We start from the raw sequence: 20,610 nt of genomic DNA on the forward strand, positions 1-20,610 counted from the left end.
CTAACACATGCATCAAATGACAGTACGTGCAGGTGTATTTGCAGACAAGCAGGACTTACTTTTCCAGCGTCTTCTTCCTCTTGGAGGGAGAGAAGGACTCCAGCTGCAGACACGGCTGGTTTATAAATATTACAGACAGATAGAAGTACGAGTCCCACACCTGGAAATGACAGCAAAAAAAATTGCATCATGTCAATGCCGTGTAAAATCTTCCTCCTACATCTTCCCTTTTCAAGAATTCAGGCAAAAATAATTATAATTTGCCACTGGTATCCATGGATTCTTGATATTGGTGGTATGTTGAGGTACTAACAGCTGTTAAATCAAGTTCAGCATCATTACACAAAGTAATATCTAAATACAACTGAAACATGGACTAGGCAATCTACAATATCACAGTTCAGGAAGTAGTAAAGCCTCATTATAATTGAATTAACTTGTCCTTTGTGGTATTTTTATTGCTGTTTTTATTGGTATTTTGTTTTTGTTTTTTGCTTTGAGCTAATTTATTTGGCCGCCTTAAGCTCCAGACTAATGGTATTAGCTCTGTTTTATGTCTCTGTCTCTGTGAAAGCTTCTGCTTTGAAAAGTGTGATGCAAATAAATAAACCACTTTTATTATAAACGTGCATCTTCCAGTCTCTGCGCGGGTGCACTGACTTTTAGAAGTGAGCCTGTTTGATACTCAACTAGCTTCGTAGCACTGTGGCATTGTTTAGATCTACGCAAACAAACACACACACACACATTCCCCACCTTGTAGTCAAACTTCTCATTGAGGAAGTTTTTCCTCAGAGCGTCAGAAAGGTAGAGGACAGTTGTGATGATGACACTAAAAGAACAAGAGAAAGAGAGGAGGGGGTTGCTGTGTTACTTTGGTGGAAAATGCATCACCATGAACAATTTAAATGCAAGTCAAATGGCCTGTGTGTATAGCAGTAATGCAGAGGACACGTCTGCAATCGCATTCCATGTTGAGGAAGGTCAACTATAAAACCCCAAGGAGAAGGCAAAAGCATAAAAAGAGCAAAGTTGCTTTGAGTTCCAGTTTTTATGATTTTAAAGACACAAATCTGTGTCATCATCCACAGAATTTTTTTACTAGAAATATGAGATTATTAATGCACTTCATTTGAAAGTGTCTTCTAAAGTGATCCGGTGCATTAGCCTCAGATTCAGTCTCATTTAAACTGAGAGCACTACATCAAAATTCCTCCTACTTTTTTAACCTATAATGTTTTTTTGGGGGGATGTTGACAGACGTCTTTGTACCTCCACCTTATTGCTGAAGTCTGGAATCATGTGGAATAAAGAGACATCACCATGGACTACTGATGGCAGCTAACCTTTTAAAAGAGGCTGTAGAGAAGTGGAACACACTGTCCATGGATAAAGACAAGGATCCCCATACTTTCATCAGATTAAACTGTCTCACTGATGTTTAAAATTTCATATCTGGGGTGTCCTCATAGCATCGCAGTCTACATCTAATACCATGTAACAGCCCTTATCGGATTCCAACTGAGAACCTTTGTTGCGTATCATTCGCCTGACTTTATTTCGAGGTTTTTGTGCCGTTTTCTATCTCTTGTCATCTGTTATTACGTGGGTACATTCACGTGTGTGGTCTTACTTGTTGGTGACCAACCGCATGACGGTCCAGTCTTTGGGAAACATTTCTGGTCGGATTAGGATCCTGAAGACTGTGAAGATCTGGAGAAGAAAGTCCTGGAACGCACACACACACACACACACACACACACACACACAGCAGACGTGTTGTTATTGAAAACTTCCTAAATTTCAAGTTAGTGTCTCTCAATGGTGCTGGCACAAAATCACACTCCCTTGATCACTCATTTACTATTTGCTTCATGATATACACTCAATAGGGTACTTTATTCTGACTATTAAATTGGAATTTAAGACACCTTGGCAGGTGTTTTTTTGCCTAGCTATAATGGACATGTCTATAATCACAGGGCTAGAGGTGAAGAACAACATGGACATTTCTTAATCCATGGAAAAGGAGAAATATAGTTGTTTCCACCCAAACACATCTCTCAAAATTGACATTCTATACTTAATCTGAGGATTAGTGTGTAGTATGTACAGTCAATTTGTGTTGCATATGACATGTATATACATTTCATTCTGTTTTTGTCAGTACTATCAATCAGAAATTCACATGCATTCTAAATATTCAAATACTTAGTTCATTCTCATGAGTTGCTGTGAACTTGAAACCGAAAAGTGTATTATATCTGATTTATTTTGGACTGTTTAAACACTGAAATTTATAGGGAGAGCAAATTTCAATTTGTTTTATTCGAATATGGATACTTGTGATAAAAGTGCTAGAATTAAAGCATAATAAGTGTCTTTCTTGAATAAGTGCTCTCAAGCTAACAACAGCATATAACCTTTCCACTTTTTCTGACATTCAGCAGATTGATATTTCTCACTGGAATGACCTTGTGACCTCATTAACTTTCTCCCTCTCTCCGCGTCTCTTCATTACGTAACCTGCCACTGCTGACCTTGCAGTACAGCTCGCTTACATGTACACATTTTTAAAGGTATGCATACAGACTGGAGACATGAATACTTCACACGCACAGTATATTAACATAAATGGTGTGTGTACATAGACTTTAGAAATGCCTGAGGGGGGGGGGGGGGGGGGGTAGATGGATGTGGTGGTCTTACTCTCAGGTTGTCTTTGCTGCTGAACGCCTGCAGTAGCTGCTGGTAGTGTCTGTCGCTCATCTGTCGCAGAAGCGCCAGCAAACATGCAACAAACTCTCCCTGACAGGATAAAAACACAGAGAGAGAGAGAGAGAGAGAGGATTGTGTGAGCATCAGTTTTATTTGGTGTTATCTTGGAGGATCTCTGTCCTAGTGACTCTCTCACAAATATAATAGCTTTTGCGAAGCTTTTAGCAAGACGTCTCATTTTATTAAAATGAAAAAGAAACCACCAACCCCCCCAACCTTCGCTCCATGGCTGGGGGATCTAATGAATCATCTGACATTAGAGAAAATCTGATATGCCACCAGAAGCAGTGCAGGCAAATGCTACATTGTACGGCAGCATGTCTTAGCTGATCTTCAAAAAGAATGACACCAGCAACATTTTACCTCTATAGTTTTTTAATATTGTATCTTTTCTTATAAAATTATTATTATTATTGTTATTAAATGCATACAATCAAAAATAAATACATTTGAGGAGCAAGACTGGGTTTCCATTGGAGTGGGGTTATTTATGTTGTAAAAAAGATACTGTATGTATCATTTATGAATGTATTGAAAATTATATCTTGCTGTGTCTTTAAAAAACCTGTCCATAACCATGTTGCAAAGGATAGTCCTTTGTATACTATACTACAGGAAATAGACAAGAAAGCACTTTGTTATATTGAATTACCAGTACGCCCTTTATTAACCTCTACTTGCAAACGGTAAGAATTGTCACAACATTAGTAGATTTCTATTACAAGTGGAACATCCCGCCACCCTTCCTTTTCCATCATCACACAATGATGATGATGATGATGATGATCTCATTACTATCCACTTCACCATTCTCCTTTTGTGCTGTGTTGTATTATAAATCTTAATTATTGCCATTAATGTTAATAATGTTAGTGCAATTATAGTCCCCACAGCAGCAACTCAATTTAAAATCTATAATTACTCCTACACATTATGCTAAGTCCCAAAACATTTTATACACACACACACACACACACACACACACACACACACACACACAGAACTGTACACAGTAAAACACACATACAGTGACATCCTGGAACTGTAGTCTCATGGCAGGTCCTGCAGGCTGGGGCCGGTTGCTAATTTCCAGGATGGTCCTCAGTAAAACTCCCAGCAAGCTCTCTACAATTAGCTCCACCTCTTCTGAGACCACCGGCTCCTACACAAAGGACAAAACACCTGCACATGAATTACAGGTTACACTTCACTTTACCCAAATGTGAATCCCACAGCCTTGAAATTGCAAACAATTACTCAATTTCTCTCCCAAAGTTACACTAATGTTCCTTTAATGTTATCTTGACCATTTTTCATTTGTTTTTTGCCCAGCACAACCTTGCACCATGACTAAAAGCTGACATCATTCTGCCTCAGAGCCAATTTTCTGGGCTCCTTACCCTATAAACTTACTTCATCGCAGTTTTAATGAGTCTTGAACCAGTAAGTGTGGGGACGAATAAGAAGTTTCAAGGCTAGGAGCAACATTTTGAAATTCACAGAAGAGAAGGAGGAGAATGGGAAAGAAGAAAGAAGGTGGAACACAAAGGAGAAAGAGACAGTTAAAGATTAAAAGCAACTCGAAGAGAGTGGAGGATAAACTGGCGTGTGTTTGTGTGTGTGTGTGTGTGTGTGTGTGTGTGTGTGTGTGTGTGTGTGTGTGTGTGTGTGTGTGTATACACATCTCCCGCCAGTCTCTACCCCTGACAAGACAGACAGGTCTTGGACAGAGCGATAATGAGAAGGAGCTTCAGACTGGCACATTGGCTGCCACTGCTGTCACTTCCCTTTAGATGTGGTGCCAGTCTGTGTGTGTGTGTGTGTGTGCGTGTCTGTGTGTGTGTGTGTCCCCTACTGGGCGCCTTTACCACTAGCTGCCCCTCTGGCAGCGAACAGTTCAAGCCAGGCAACCCGAGCTGCTGCACACTCTCACCCAAATCAGACAAACACACACACACACACACACACACCGTTCGAAGTGACTGCTATTTCGACAATGCCCATTGCTAAATTGATGGGTCTCATTACTGGACTGGGCGGCTGGCAGTGTCCTTGTTACCAAGACTAATTGACCATATACACACAACAAAGCAATCTGCTATTGCAATGTATTGGCAAGGAAATTGCTGTAAGACTAATTCCTCTAGCTTTGACTTCCTTTAAAGTTATTTTCCAGTTATTATGGTGGTAATTCCCTTGTAAAGTCTTGGAGAACAGAATGGGGAATTAATTTTAACGGTACAGGATAACGGCTGGGTAATAAAGTCACTTCATCCATAATAAAATGTAAAAGTCACTTCTCTATTTATTAGTTTTGTGCAACAATATACTGACATTTTGAAGTTGAAGTTTCGGGAAATATACTTAACAGTTTTCTTATCGAGAATCAGATGGGAAAATTGATACCAATTCAATACCTGTATTAGAGTCTGACCGATAAATCGGCATGCCGATATTATCGGCTGATATGAGCTAATATCAGTGTTTATAACAGCCAGTAATAAAGCCTGAAGACAGATCATCATCAAATTATGTTAGTGGTGTTGCATGCATAGTTTGTCCACCAGAAGGTGCTCTGCTCCCCCTGTTGGCATCAAATGTGTTAGGAACGCCACAAATCCACCACAAAACACAGTAGTCTGCTATACTTTTATTCAATGTACTATTTATAACAATAAAAAAGTTTTTTTTTTAACTGTATTATGTTATCTAACCTCACATAACAAATGTTAGGGATAATCTCTGTTTATGTTATGTGTTTCTAAAAACATGGGGGAATATTGGCCGATATATTGCAATCAGATCAAAATCAGTATCGGTCTTAAAAAAAAAATCTTATTTTGGTCGGGCTCCAATCTGTATGCTAAATATGAAGCTACCGCCAGCAGCTGGTTAGCTTAGCTTACCCCAAAGACTGAAAAGCAGAGGAAACAGCTAACCTGGCTCTGTCAAAATGTAACCATTTTGTTGGTTACATTTTGACAGAGCCAGGCTTTATGAGATGCTGGTAGGAGGATTGTGGATTTTGTCACGCTAGCCGTTTCCCTCAGTTTCCAGTCTATGTGCTAAGGTAAGCTAATTAGCTCTTAGTAGTAGCTTCATATTTATCGTACAGACATGAAAGTGTCCTCATGTAACTTGAAGCAAGACAGCAAATATGCTTATTTCCCAAAACTATTATGAACTATTGTTTTAAGGATGAGCTGGGTCTGTGTATGGCGACCAATTACCACAACTTAACACTCACCGCAGTGCCATTTTCTTCCTTCTTGATGAGGGAGAGCATGCTGGTGAGGATGCGGGCACACATGACAAGGTCTCTCTGCTCCTGCATGTGGGCCTGGAGGACCCGGAGCACCACCGGTAACAGGATGCACCGTGACTCTGCAACACACACACACACACACACACACACACACACACACACACACACACACACACAGTTGTCGTACATCAAAGACAAAATGCTATATAAAGAGTAAACACAACAAAGACCAACCGGGAGAACACACTAATCATCTGTGGCTGTATTAGCTCTTGTTTTGCTTTCACAAGCGCATACTGTTCCTAAAATATAATTAAATGTAACTCTTTGTGTAACATTAATGTGATTTGCATGAGGGATGTCTTTCTTGCTACATGTAGTCGTTGGGAGCATGCTGGGATAAAACACTTACAGTAATTGCTTCAGTGTACAGCCTTTAAGAGCAATTTAATGACGCTGGCATTAGGTGCACTGCAGGTTAACAATTAGCCAGTTGTGTTCTCAAATGACTGCACTGCAGGAGCGCACAACCAAACAGTATAATATGGACTAATAGCCTGTTTGTACATAATGCAAGACAAACATATAGTACAAAGTGTGTCCCTCTGTGCTGTTTATTTTTCCTGTGTGTTCATAATCTGTATGCAAGGCTTTTTTGTATTTGTGCTATTTGCTCACAAATTTTCCTGTGTTTGGGTTTTCAGCATGTTTGCAAGCTTTATCAGTGTGTGCCTTTCAAAGTCTACATAAACTTTTCATCTGTTTGTGTGTACAAGTCTTTACCTGGGTTAATGTAAAGCTGGCTTTCCACCGTCTTGGCGATACACTGTAGTTTGACGGCCTCCAGGGGGCAGTCAGCTTGGACAGTGTTGGGCAGGCTTCCCAGTGTCTCCCTGACGAAGCCGGCCACATCCCGCACTGTGAAGATCTTCAACAGTTCGCCATAAACTGCCGGAAATGTCCGCAGGAACACCGCCTAGGCAGAATGGGGCATTGTTCAATCAATCATTTGGAGGGTAAATCAAACAGGCACTATGACTATGACTGGAATCACTTTGTTGATAGTTGTAGTTCAGTGTTTTCAATACATTTTCCACTAAATCAGCATTACATACTGTATATTTAAATCTTACAAGCGGCCACCATCACACAGTGAAGTGGAGGTCATGGGAAGCTCATTGGGCAAAGCTGGCAACAACAAACAAATTGTGTTCAGTGCCTCAGGGGCTTTGGATAAAACAGTCCATTACACAAGATTCTGTTACAGTGTATAAGAATAGGCAGCCATAACAATCCATACCCTCATACTTTATGGAGAGTTGCTTTAGTAAATATTTACTATTGCTCTATGAATGACTGGGCAGTTCGGATGGTGCAACAAAGAGTTCCATAGTACTGCTAGTACTGGAGTCTAGACTCAGACAGGGAGCACAAAAGATTCATATACAGTATCTCACAAAAGCGAGTACACCCCTCACGTTTGTGTAAATATTTGATTATACCTTTTCATGCAACAACACTGAGGAAATGACACTTTGCAACAATGTAAAGTAGTGAGTGTACAGCTTGTATTACAATGTAAATATGCTGCCCCCTCAAAATAACACATCACACAGCCATTAATGTCTAAACAGCTGGCAACAAAAGTGAGGACACCCCTAAGTGAAAATAACTTCTATTTTTGGTTTGAATTAGCATAAATACATTAAATATGTTTTTTTTGCAATCTGTTGTAATTCCTTCAAATCAAAAATAAAATCTGCAACTTCAACTTTCAACTCTGTACATGACATATTTGGAGCGAAATAACGGACCAGATAGATTTGATGCTGTGTTAGTGTTGCTTAGAGGAACCACTTGTTCCCTAACACAATTGTTCCCCAAGGCAAATTCCATCTGTGCAGAAATCCTTATTTACATTTCCTTCATAAATTAAACAATATTCAGGGACCACTATAACAACACACAGTCTCTAGTATTGATTGAACACCGTCACTCTGTGTGTTCAGAGCTCGACACACTGGACCGGTGTCATCCTGTGATGAAAACTACAGCATGCTGCTAAATTATGCATCCATCGCTTTGCTGTTTGTTTGTTTGTATGTATATGTGTGTGTGTGTGTGTGTGTGTGTGTGTGTGTGTGTGTGTGCCCACGTGTCACAGATTAACTTGGCTTAGCATTAGCCTGACGTGCAGCTTCCCACAGCTATTGTTGTGTTGAGAATACAGATTAGTCTGGATCAGAAGTCAGTGGAGGGATGAAGTAGAGCTTTTCAGGCGGCATGGAGAGGGCACAACTGGAATAGCTAATGTTACACTCATTCTTGTGGAGGTGTAAATTATTACAGACTGGAGAGTTTAAAACAAGGCTGCTGGTTTTGAGAAGAGTGTTCGAATTCCAATAAGATGTGCAAAGGAAACCTGTTAGAGCTATTTTCTGATGATAGAAAAAAACATGTTTAGGGTTCAATAAAGGGAAGACATTCATTAACACACTTAGGAGAGTAAACACATACGCAGCTGAACTTTTGTCAGACATGAGCGCTGACAGCGACCTGGGATTTAATCGATTAAAAGAGTACGTGACTCTAATGGACAGAAGAGAAGGGATCGGAAAAGAAGCAGCAGATGAGAATACAAATAAAAAAGACAATAAGGAAGAGCAAACATGGAGAAGGCAGAGAAGAGGCAGAAGCAAAGAGGAAGAGCAACAGATCCACACACAGGTCATGGAGAGGCAAAAACCCAGGCATTTCCCTACAAGTGCACGCAAAGACATACACAACCACACAAACAGCTGTTTCTGGTGTGTAATAAGGATTATCTTTGGCGTCTTCAGCTTATTTGTTTTGGTCTTATTCGAAATCAGTGAAGGCTGCTACCCTGCTGTGCAGACCTCCCAGCGGAAAAGGAGAAGCTGCCACAGAAATTCCTATTCCGACTCCAGACCCTCCGGCAGCGTGAAATTCAATTACAGACAATTTCTCACCTATCACAACTGAGTCCTCGAGAAAGAAATCATAATGTGGCGCCACAAGTACCAACAGGAACACATTTACCCATTCACATATGCGCACACAGAGATGCACACTTGAGATTGCAGAGGCACAGAGGATTTGAGACGACGCGGGTCACAGCCTTCTGAACACGACACACATACACACACCTGGGTTTGTGCAACGGGACTGGTGCCTTTGTTTTCCTGCGAGAGGAAGAAGCGGATGGACATGAAGAGCTCGTGGATGCAGACTCGGAACTCCTCCTCGTTCTGGCCTCCGGTGGCCAATGAGAAGAGCCGGCGAGACTGGATAATGTACTTGAAGATGTACTCGCTGGCCTGGAAGAGAGAACAGTCATCGTTCATCACATGTTTGTCAAAAAAGGTTAAAGAATGATGTGATGTTAAATGTTGCCCCTGACATATTTCAGTGTTATGACTTCATTTATCTGAAAGCAAAAAGTGGTATACACTTATATTTTCTTGCTTTAGCATCATAGATGTGTGAATTTGCAGCTTTCCTGTTTTATATAAAAATAATAGAATATATGATGATTTTCTTCCATTTTATAGACAACTAGCTAACAAAAGATATAATTAGTTGTAGCCCTAGCAAAGACAGTTGATAATGTTGATTTTACCTACTGTACTATGGTATTTTCAATATGGCCTTTTCCCCCTTTATTAGAAAATAATTACATAGTTGTTTAAAGTTGGCCCACTTAACATTTTTGAAATAAAATGAAACTTGTCTAAAGGAGGTGCTTTAAAAAAAAAAACTCATGAAAGACAGTCCATAGGTCGCTCGTACTAGGAAACCCTGCAAAAACAAATCTGCGGCGCATCACTTATTTATTATTTACTGCATGTCAGAATAACATTTACTTCTGGTGCAGAATGCATTCTGTGAATGATAAATGGAAAAGTGCTTCATGTGACGGCGTATGTGCATGAGTCATTAGAATAATGTGATGTGGATTCCCATCACCAGGGGCACTGCATTTCTGCTGATTAAAATTGCATGCAGCATAATAGATTGAGGAGGGGAATAATGAATGGTGGTGCAATGTTTTCACTGCTGTTTGGTGTAGTTGTAGTGTGTGTACATGTACTTGAATGTGTGTGTGTGTGTGTGTGTGTGTGTGTGTGTGCGCGTGTGTATATGTGTGTGTATGTGTGTTACAGCAAATGCCTCACCTTGAGCACCTGCTGTATGTGATCTTGATGTTCTGCATCAACAATGCGGTCCACGTACCACTTCAGTACTTTGATCAGATCCCTGGAGAATACACACACACACAGAGACAGCATCACCACTCACCTCTAGCTACATCACACAGCTTCTCTCTCTGGATTTAGCAAATATAGATGAGGCAATGGAGTGTTTTAACATGAAACACTTCATTACACAAAGTTTAAATCAATTTCAGAGAAAATCCTTCCACTCTATAGTGTATATAGAGTCTTCTGTAGAGTAATGATCTTAGGATGACCAGCAAATTCAATAAAACTCTTTTGTTTGTTTCAGTTTTTAAATTGGTGGAGTTCAGAATAAATCTCTTAAAAACTAGGCAGATAATTCAAGACAGGCATCATGTTTGTGCAACAGTAAGTTGGTGACAAAGAAGGTAGACAGTGATTACTGAATGAGAGGGGTTTCTCTTTCTAATCAGGAGAGTGACATCTTGGTTCCCTGTTAATAACTAAATCTAGCTATAATAAGAAAAGAATGGGATACACATGCACAGTTTTTGTGTTAATGAATAAAGATGTGACAGTTCTAATGAAACAATATCACAGGTAAAAGAGTTTTAAGAAGATGGATGTGGCAACCCCCCGCGACCCTGTACGCAGGATAAGTGGTTGACGATGGATGGATGGATGGATGTGGCAGCAGAATTCTGTGAGTGTGTGGCTGCGTGCAGACTGGAAAAAAAAGAGAGATGAAGACAGCTCCAGCACTGTATCTTAGCAGGTGTAGGTGAAGGCAGCCAGTGAGAACAGCAGGCTGTGAATATGTGTGCCAATGTGCGTGTGTACACATGTGATAGATAGGAGTAGGAACGAGGAGCTAGGAAGCAAAGGCAAGCACAATTTCATATTTCATCAGCCAGGGGGCACTATAAGCATTTCATTCACATGCCTGTCGACTTAATCACATCACAGAGGCGAGTGGAGCTGCCCTTCGGCACTGACACAGGTCGGCCTCTCCAACTGCACGGCCCATGTGATACAGCATGTCGTTAGAATACAATACACGGGTAAGGCTGCGTTATTGTATGCTCAAAGCGCCGCTGTAGCCTTGAACAGCCACATCTAGTGAAGTGAAGGCTAAAAACGTCACGTACCTGTAGGACAAAGCTCCGGCAAAGTGGCTCTCAATGTAGGTGTCCATGACCGGTTTGAAGTGCTGGAATTTGCTGTCCTGGAGGAGGTTTATGATATGGACCTGGAAATAAACAGGTCACAGTAAAAAAAGTATGCCTTAACAAAGATTTAGTTTTTGTCTATCTGTACTACACTAAACTATCATATATATTATGTATGAGTCTGTTCCAGCTTTTCATTGAAGCTATATGATATTTATACTGAGAAAAATAAACAAATAAAATAGAAAAAATAACATGAAGCAATGTTGATTTGTAAGGTAAGCACAGAAGACAGATAATATGATTGATTGTTATTATCATATGAATCTTCACCTTGAAATTAAACTTTAAACTCCAACACCCAGGTGGGACAGCCATTGTGAGTAAAGTGTTATGAAATTACCCTCCACATACACAGATACAGAATATTGCGCATTACTGGTTATCAGTTCATCACCTTACGTTATTTCATACATGTGGCCAATAGAAAAAAAAGAGATAAAATGTCTAAAATACAAAATATATGAGGAAAATAATGTAATTTCAAAAAAGTGATAATAAGTATAGATATTCAAATATACAACCACTAACAAATATAACAAAACAACCAAGTTAAACCAAGCAAACCATTTTGACAGTGGCTGCACGTGTTAATCTAGGGGAGGGGAGACCCTTGTGTGCAGGTTGTTGTGAAAAGCACTGAATTTGTCCGACCACAGAAGGTAAGTTCACTTGTCAGACATGTTGGATTGATCCTGAAACCGCAAAAAGGAAACTTGATGACTGCACCGGCTCGCTAGACCTTTTCATCATTGATAATGCCACGCTGAGAGGAGAGAGTGTGTTCATGTGTCAGTGTTAGACTGATGTGTAGACAGAGAAAGAGAGAAATCGATCGCTTGCTCTATCAGTGCAGCGCAGCATAACCCGGGTGAGATTGGCTGAGCGAGCTCTGTAGCGTTACATCACTAAATCTTTCTCCAACTGTACATTTGTGTTTCTGTTTTTCTGGGTTTGGCTCAAACACTATGAGGTTGCACTTGACACATGCAGAAAAAGAGGAAACAGAATATACAAAAACATCCATGGAAATTACCAGACCATTAGAACAACTTACTCACCAGTGAGTCAAACACCTTGAGCCCATATCTCTGAGAGCTTTCATCGAGAATACCAAAGAGTGTGTCCAAGGTGTCCTGTAGAAACTGTGGTAGGGGAAAAAGAGGAGTTTGTTTGGCACAAGAGCTGCAGCATCAAAATAACTTGACTTCTCAGCTTTTGAACATCTTCATCCTCTCAAATTTAGCTTAAAGCCGCGAATCTGATTGTGGGGCCTACTTTGACGATCTCTGAGCCATCGATCTCCTTCAGCTTGGAGAGGCTGTCGTTGATCCTCTCGGGATGGGCCCGCCACTTCAACAGGTCCAGCATATCACCTGGAGAAAGACATAAAGTAGGAGATATAGAGAAATGTAACAGAAAATAAAGGTGATACAAAAACCGGAAGTGACAAGCGCAAGAGATAAAGACACATCGTGTTTGTAAATGTTTGTTTGTAAAGAAGCGCGGGATTGTGGGAGCAACGTGCGCCTCAGATCACAAAGCATCACCACACTCTTCAATTAGAGCCCCCAAAAACTCCTCTGAATCCAAACAAATGATGACATTTTCAAGTGCGGCGGGATAAAAGAGATAAAAAGTCATTTTCCTGAGCCCGGGTCCCCAGACATACACATGAATAAAACATAAGCCTCCAGAAGAAAGTCTTAGCTGTCTCTCTGGATTCCGCTCAACCTGAAGCGTGTCTTTTTTGCAACTTCATGTGTGAATTTGTGTCTGTGTGTGCGCGCGTATGTGTGCGTGCGTGACTGCATTCCTTTTTTTAACCAATCTGTCAAGTCTATTTTGTCATCAGAAACTGGTAATACTGTACAATACTTGTATAATAGGTTCATCAACAGAATCAAATGTATTCAGGACATTAACAGCCTGTTGCAAATAAACTGTGCCTGTAGCTTTTATATTTATGTATTGTACCATCAACTTAATGAGGTAAAAATAATAATAATCTTTATCATTCACTGTTTTTTTGCAGTCTGAAAATACAAGGCTATTCTCGCCACCATTCACATTCACAGGTTGTTTTTTTTCACACACTTGGATGGTTTGGTTGGAAATGTCACTTTCTCTCTCGCACACAACTTCTCGCTCCCTCTGTTTTGTTTTGTTTTTCTTAAACATATGGCATTTTATCATTTCGTTAGCCTTCTGTGAGGGAAAGTGATCGCTCTCCGTGCCAGTAATAATAGTTCTATACTCCACTCACAGTCGCACAGAAGCACAGGAGCAGAGAGCGTATTAAGGTACGAGCTAACTGCTATTTTAAATGTGACAACAGCTGGAGCGGCCAAAACACCTCACCAGGCAAGTGGCCAAAACATCAATCCCTGAGTCTTAGTTTACCATTCTGTGTGAGCTTGGTGGAGCAGAGAAAGCTGGTGATCCAGAAAGACTCTTTGGTGCCTTTCAGAGTCTGGTTGTTGGACGGGAGGTTGGCCTTTGAGAACGGCAGCTTCAGGTAACGCGAACAGTCTGCCAAGCTGGTATTCTCCTCGCACTATGGAAAAAAAAGGAAAGAAAGAAGATTTATACTGTAGGAAAGGAGCCGCAATATCATCAAAGTGTCATATGTTTATATATTATATGAAATGTTTAGATCAATCACGACCAAGGCATAATCAATCACAGAACACTGCTGTTATTTTGGGGATTTAATGTGAAGCCTTGATGCACGGCTGAGGCCGTTTGAGCTCCAAAGCTACCACACAGTTTGGACTGATTCTTCTGTGTCTATTTTGGGTCTGAGGAGAATCTAGGCCATGCCAGCTTCATTGAGCTTTTCAGCAACTTCCATCTGGCATTAGAGCGGGCCTTTTCCCCCCTCTCAACGGTGGGAACACACAACACTACCAGAATTGTCCTCTAAAACTGGCAGGCTGAGGTTAGAGGGGTTTGGTAGGACTGAATCTGTCCACCTGACAGGAAAAGACGACAATGAAAAGAGGAGCCTTTATTGTTTTTGCTTTTAAAGATTATAGCTAACAGCAAAATAAATAATCAGACTTTTGGTTACTGTTCTGCCTCACTTCATACATTTTATTGGCAATAAAATGTATGAATGCACTCCATGCTTCTCTGTCCTCCGCCAGGCCTGAGGTTTATGCACACACCCTTCGCCTGCAGCTGAGGAAAAGCATGTAGCCTGCAATTATTCTGAATTACACCCAAGACGGTCTTGCAGTAGCTTTTAACTCGGGGATGCTGGCCATTTTATTTGTCTTAGTCTTTTGATGTTTCAAAACCAAAATGTGTGAAAAGTTGAGCACGAGTCTCTTATGGCCTGTAAAAGTGCAAAAACTGACATAAAGGTCATGCTAAATACAGAGACTAGAGAAGTAGAGTCGAAACAATATGAATCAACTTTGCTTCAAAGGAAATGTTTATGCATCCGGTTACCAGCTGTCACAAACAAACACACATACTGTACATTAACATGCTCTCGTGGCAAAAACAAACTTACATAAGTGGACATTACTCATTCAGGCTGTAATGGAGTGATGTGAGCTGGTTGTCAGGCCGTGGCACAAAAACAGTGTGATAACAGAGTGACCGTATTTTGCCATTCAGAGCAAGTGATTCACATAATCATATACAGTATGTAATCCCATCTCACGAAGCCTTAGTGACACCTGTGATGCAAAACAGTTGAGTGGGTTCACTTAAGAGAATCTCTAAGCTGCAATTTACCAATGAAAAGAATAACGATGGAACTTCATGAACTTCACCCCCCCCCCCCCCCCCCTCTTTCTGTACACTGAAATCTTTTGTTTTGAAATTGCACTTTTCCTTTTAAATACCTAATATTAATAGTGGGCAGGATGGCACACTGATAAATGCCAAGCAGCTAGAATTATCATACACAGCAGAATCCCCGTTATTGAGATGATTGGAATTACATCATCAGGATGAATATTAACCACTGTACATGTGCCAAAAAAATCCTGCAAAGCACACTCAATTTGATTATATGTGGTTCAGTCAAATGATTGTGGTGGTGGTGGGTATCTAGGTATTACCTTATGGATAATGAGCTCGTGGGTGCCATCTGGCAGAGTCCTGCCATCCTCTTGCATCAGAGGAACAAAGGAGTAGCCAAACAGTTTCTTCTCTCCCTTGTCTTTAGCTGTCAAACAACAACACATGGACATGATATTGAGTCCAAAGTACACCAGCACAGGATGCGAGAAAATAAACAAAACAAAAGCTCGTATTATGAAACAGTTTGACTTTTCAGGTTATGCAATACAAAGAGAATCTGATGCTCAGCCTTCAGTGCATTTTATTCTAATTAAAATATGAACCTAACACCAAGCTGAGAAGCACTGCTATTATTATTACGTTGATTGACAATGGAAGAGCACCAAGAAATGTAGCAATGTGCCAGCAAAAGACAGAGAAGAAGAATACTAGCTGGCAAACATGGATGCAAACAATTCAGGTTTTTGAAAAGATGACTATGCAAATGTTATCTAAAAAGGAAGAAAATGCATTTAACACAGCTGCTAAGCCTCTGTGATGCACATAATTTCTTCTGGTAAGAAACTCTACATCTAACCTTTCCAGGAAACCTCTACATGGTACCTTTAACCGCACCCAACTGAGATGCTGGGTGTGGTTAGAATCCACTGCCCTGTAACCACACACTGCCCTGCTTTCATGGTGTACTAAGTGCACTTACACACAACCTTAACAACCTGCAAAAAGCAAAAAGAAGATTTTTTATATGCTGTTAAGTTACTCTTTGAGAGCATCATTAAAGTGGGGTGCAGTGTTTTTAAGAAGCTTTCTGAAAGCTCTGGGCATAATTTGCATTACGAACACATGTAATCTGATTTATCGGCTGCTTTTGCAATAAAGTGCTAATGTGCGCACAGCGGGAAGTGAGAAGTGGGGTCTTTCTATTCTTTTTATTTATTTAGGTAGCGTGTAGCAGTCTTCTGTGTGTGTGTGTGTGTGTGTGTGTGTGTGTGTGTGTGTGTGTGTGTGTGTGTGTGTGTGTGTGTGTGTGTTCACACTCCCAGGAAAAGAACAAGTTTTACTGTATTAAACTACAAAATGAAATGGCCATGGTGCAGTACCAATTTCAGTCTTGCTTTTGCTGTGATTAAGTTTTTTTACACCACGAAAGTTATTGCTTACAAGACTAAGTACTTTTTGTTGTGTGTGGTTCTTTTTCGGACTGCTTTTCCTAATCTATAAGCCCTCATAGCCTCAGGCATTAAGAAAGATTGTGTGGTACTGTATGAAACGCGGGCTTAGCTAAGCTTGGCAGAACAGGTAGATATTGATGTATGTTATATCTTCAAACACACTCCCAAATACACTATGATATAATTCAATTTAATAGTTTGGGGCTTGTTATGAATTCAGGGTTTTAAATTGTAAACAAAGAAGGACTTTATATCTATGCTGTCTAGTTAGAACAAAAACTCAGTAATACAGTACTCATTCTACTGCAAATTGTTTTAACGTTTATATTGCCATAATAAAATAAAGCATTGCACTGCTGATTCTGACAGGTCCTTACAGTCTCCTTTTACACCATTTAGGAACACTGGACTCCCCACAAACAAATTAACAATTACAACTGCTGCATAATGAGCGCAAAAGCAAGATTGCATTTAAAATCATATTCATAAAAATGAGCTTTCTGTTTTGCCTTAATTGAAAATGAGTGTCTGATCATCGTATTTCTTTGGGCAGGTTGTCCCCTAGTTTGGGAGCCCTAATAGTAATGTGTAATATGGTCTGCTCAGTTTGTCACCACAGGCTTAAATTGGGCTCTTAATAGCCAGCCCTTGGGTAGCTATGCTAGCACTGCCAGCAGTAATAAGGCTACTATATCTACTGCACACAGCCACACAGGCTCCCAGCTTGGCTGCAAACTGCATAATAATATCAGCTTGTTATGAGAGAGGAGACTCTGCCTCCTCCCCGTTTCCCAGAAAGAGGGTGCGAGATAGTGAGAGCAATATTTTGGTCACAATTAAAGTTTTGTCTAATTAGGAGAGGTGAGAAGTTGGACAAACTGGTCTCATTATGAAAATGCTTAAACAAGCGCACACTTTTAGACATTGTCTATTTGGAGGGTGTCAGCAGCCACTGGACTTAAGGCTGGCAGATACAAGTGAGTGGGAAAGTGAATGCTTATTGGGCTCTTCTCCCTCTACAACAACACCTCTTTACCTCCAGCTACACTGGATAATCAACTGAAAAGCAAGCAGTGCCTTGGGCATTCATACCTGAACAGCTAAGATGCGAAAGCCTGGAGAAATGTGTTCTCTTAACCATTCCTAGATAAATAAAGGCCATCCACTTACTGGAGCAGTGTCGGAACTCAAACCGGACGTGTGACCCCCTAAACATGTCGACAGGGATGGGCAGCTTGATCTGCTCCGCCCAGCGGGGGCTGTTGTTGTGGTACAGCACCAAGGAGTGGTACTCATCCCCACCAGGTTCGCCAGAGCCAGCAGCCACATGACTCTGAAAGACAGAATGAAGAGATTGAATAAAGAAAGAGCTGGAGGGGGGAAAATGAAAGAGAGAAGAGGAAGCAAAGACAGGAAATGAGAGGCAAAGCAGATTTGAAGAACACAATGAAGTCAGAAAAGATAGGAATGTATTGAAAACCGCTCACTTTATTATTGCCAATAAAGTGAGAATGACATAGTTTACATGTGTGTATTAGAGGGTTGCGTGCATGTGGTGGCAGAAGTAGTGGCAGCAGGGTTATATTTGAGTCTATTTTCTGTCCAAGGCAGAGCAGGAAACCACAGAAGCAGACTGTCACAGCGCTGCACTAGAAATGGGCAACACACTGGAGAGACACTTTATCGCTCTCATCTGGGTCAGCGATATTTAAATGAAGAGTTTTGCTCCAAAATAAGACACCCCACTGTCAAGAAAAAAGTTAACTAAGGACTTAAATAAGGCATTTAGTGTCCTTAAACAAAATGTTTAGTCTTTACAAATGATATATTTTCCCAATGACAGTTATGGTTCTTGCAAAATGGAGACATAACAAGTGCGACATAAAATTTCTAGAAAGAAAAAAATGTGTTTTTACCTTGAGGATCTGTCCATCGATATCCAGCACATAGACGGTGATCTCTACGTTCCTGGCTACGCTCTTCCCACCCTTCTCAAACTCGCCTTTTTCCAGTGTGATGTAAAGGTCATTCCTCATCTCTCCTGCATGAACAGGAAGGCAAAAGAGGCAACAAGACATTGATTATACATACAAGCAGGCATTACTAATGACCTCTCACCAGCTTGAGGATAAATTTTAGTGTAATGCTTCAAGACAGGGGTGGACAGCAGTTTACACATTAGTAGCATTTATTGATATATTTTCTGCTGACATGAACTCTAAGCATGAGCTATGAGCTCTGACCATGGGAGAAGACTTAATATCCGCTGTAAGCAGATTGTGTAGCCCATAGCAATTGACATAACATTTGTTTTCTCAAGTCTAAAGTATAATTTCAATAAACAAGAAAAGGTGCATAGTTATAACATTTGCACATGTCATATCAAACTGTCAGTGGGGTTGGCTTCATGAGTGATAAAGTTAAAACAAGCCACGCTGGAAACAACACTCTGAATGTATTTAAGAGCCATGATTCATCACAATGGTATATTTTTGCACACATGTACTGGTTGTGACCAGGTTCAGCCAAAGAGTGTCTTTTTTTTTTACTTTTAGGGGCCTGAAGAGCTGAAAGTTGTGCAAGAACTCAGTTAAGAAAGGCAACAATCCAAGGAAAGTTTGAAAGAATAAACATTATTTTGTGAAGCAGAATTGATGTGTTTTTAATGGTGTTGTTCACCATTTCATGGCCCCTCAGGCTTGTTTTGCAAACCCAAGGTTGGGAACCTCTGACTGCATTAGAAATAATTCACACAACACAGACAGTAAACAAAAACATTAAATACAATATAAAGTGCTGATTATTTGTATTAAAACGGATTTCCACTAGCTCCATAAGTATTCTGTTGAAGACTTTTAGCAAAACAAAAACCACATAAATACAGGTGCTTCCTGCCCATGTAGTGTTGAATTATAGCAATACAAAGAGCCCACATAAAAAGGCTTAACACACACATGTTTTATTTGCAAAACACCTGGGTAGGTAGTTAGTGCTTTTATCGAGCTAACATTTCTACCTACATGCATGCAAGTGCATATTTGGCCCATATCAATGCTGTATAACAAGATAACAAACATGTTGACAATGAAGAGAAACATGCACTTAAAAGAGCAAGGAGCAAGTGTAATCCCTAGCAAACTAACTATCAACAAACATGTATCCTAAAAATTACTAAAATACAGTCCCTTTCTGCACATACATTTTATAATAACCTGATAAAGTTGAGCAACAATTTTTTAACAATGAACTTGGCATCTGGATTCATAAAAACAAAAACTTATAAACACTCCTGTAGCGCAGCTGTTTCATGAGGCGCAATCTGCCAAAACACTAAGGGGAAATAATCCCAGGAAGTAATATTCTACATCTTTTTGTTATACTTGCAGCTGGATGTACAATGACTGGACCAGGCACATATTTATTTCCTTTTGTGGGGGAAGTCAAAATGGTACAAAGCGCTCTGAAAGATGATAGGCCTGTTTCCTCTGCAGCCACGCTGTGGTCAGACATATTGTAAAATAGGTTGCCTATCTAACCTCTGTGTGTGTGCACTCATCATATCTCTATCTCTAGGGTCAACATTGATTTACTGCTCTTAACAACAGTAACTATGGCAACATGAGGCAATCCATATAAAATCGCACCGTACAATCGCTTCACAAACGCACGCACACACAAACACAGACACACACTGGGGGCAGTTTCTTAATGTACAACAGGAAAAAGGGAAGTGGAGAGGGTGAGGCTAGAGCAGCTGAAGAAAGAAAATGAGGAGAAAGATACAGTCAGATTCAAATGCAGGAAAAAAGAGAGATGGAAAAAGGAGGAGAGACAGTTTCCTTAGCCCAAGGGCCGATTTACACGGGCAGAAAGGGTGAGAGCGCTCAGTGTTAAGGGTTTGTAGTCAGACAAAGACAAAGAAAGAGACA

At 40.4% G+C, this 20,610-nt stretch overlaps 1 protein-coding gene across 7 annotated transcripts in view; it reads right to left on the reverse strand.

The window, feature by feature from the left end:
• Positions 1–20,610, reverse strand: part of dock4b (dedicator of cytokinesis 4b) — a 117,923-nt gene that overhangs the window by 33,064 nt on the left and 64,249 nt on the right. For all 7 annotated transcript variants that reach the window (XM_038738739.1, XM_038738742.1, XM_038738741.1 and 4 more), the window contains exons 14-29: positions 18,598–18,722; positions 17,852–18,014; positions 15,548–15,654; positions 13,875–14,028; positions 12,750–12,847; positions 12,533–12,616; positions 11,391–11,491; positions 10,240–10,321; positions 9,211–9,381; positions 6,827–7,019; positions 6,026–6,162; positions 3,806–3,940; positions 2,710–2,808; positions 1,634–1,728; positions 757–832; positions 60–160 (exon numbers count right to left, since the gene is read on the reverse strand). In XM_038738739.1, the coding sequence (XP_038594667.1) occupies positions 60–160; positions 757–832; positions 1,634–1,728; positions 2,710–2,808; positions 3,806–3,940; positions 6,026–6,162; positions 6,827–7,019; positions 9,211–9,381; positions 10,240–10,321; positions 11,391–11,491; positions 12,533–12,616; positions 12,750–12,847; positions 13,875–14,028; positions 15,548–15,654; positions 17,852–18,014; positions 18,598–18,722 (1,921 nt within the window). The remainder of the gene's footprint in view (positions 1–59; positions 161–756; positions 833–1,633; positions 1,729–2,709; positions 2,809–3,805; positions 3,941–6,025; positions 6,163–6,826; positions 7,020–9,210; positions 9,382–10,239; positions 10,322–11,390; positions 11,492–12,532; positions 12,617–12,749; positions 12,848–13,874; positions 14,029–15,547; positions 15,655–17,851; positions 18,015–18,597; positions 18,723–20,610) is intronic.

The sequence above is a fragment of the Micropterus salmoides genome, unplaced genomic scaffold (genome assembly GCF_014851395.1).
Source record: "Micropterus salmoides isolate LMB-PRFRI ecotype aquatic unplaced genomic scaffold, ASM1485139v1 Ms_hic_scaffold_23, whole genome shotgun sequence".
NCBI classification, from domain to species: domain Eukaryota; kingdom Metazoa; phylum Chordata; class Actinopteri; order Centrarchiformes; family Centrarchidae; genus Micropterus; species Micropterus salmoides.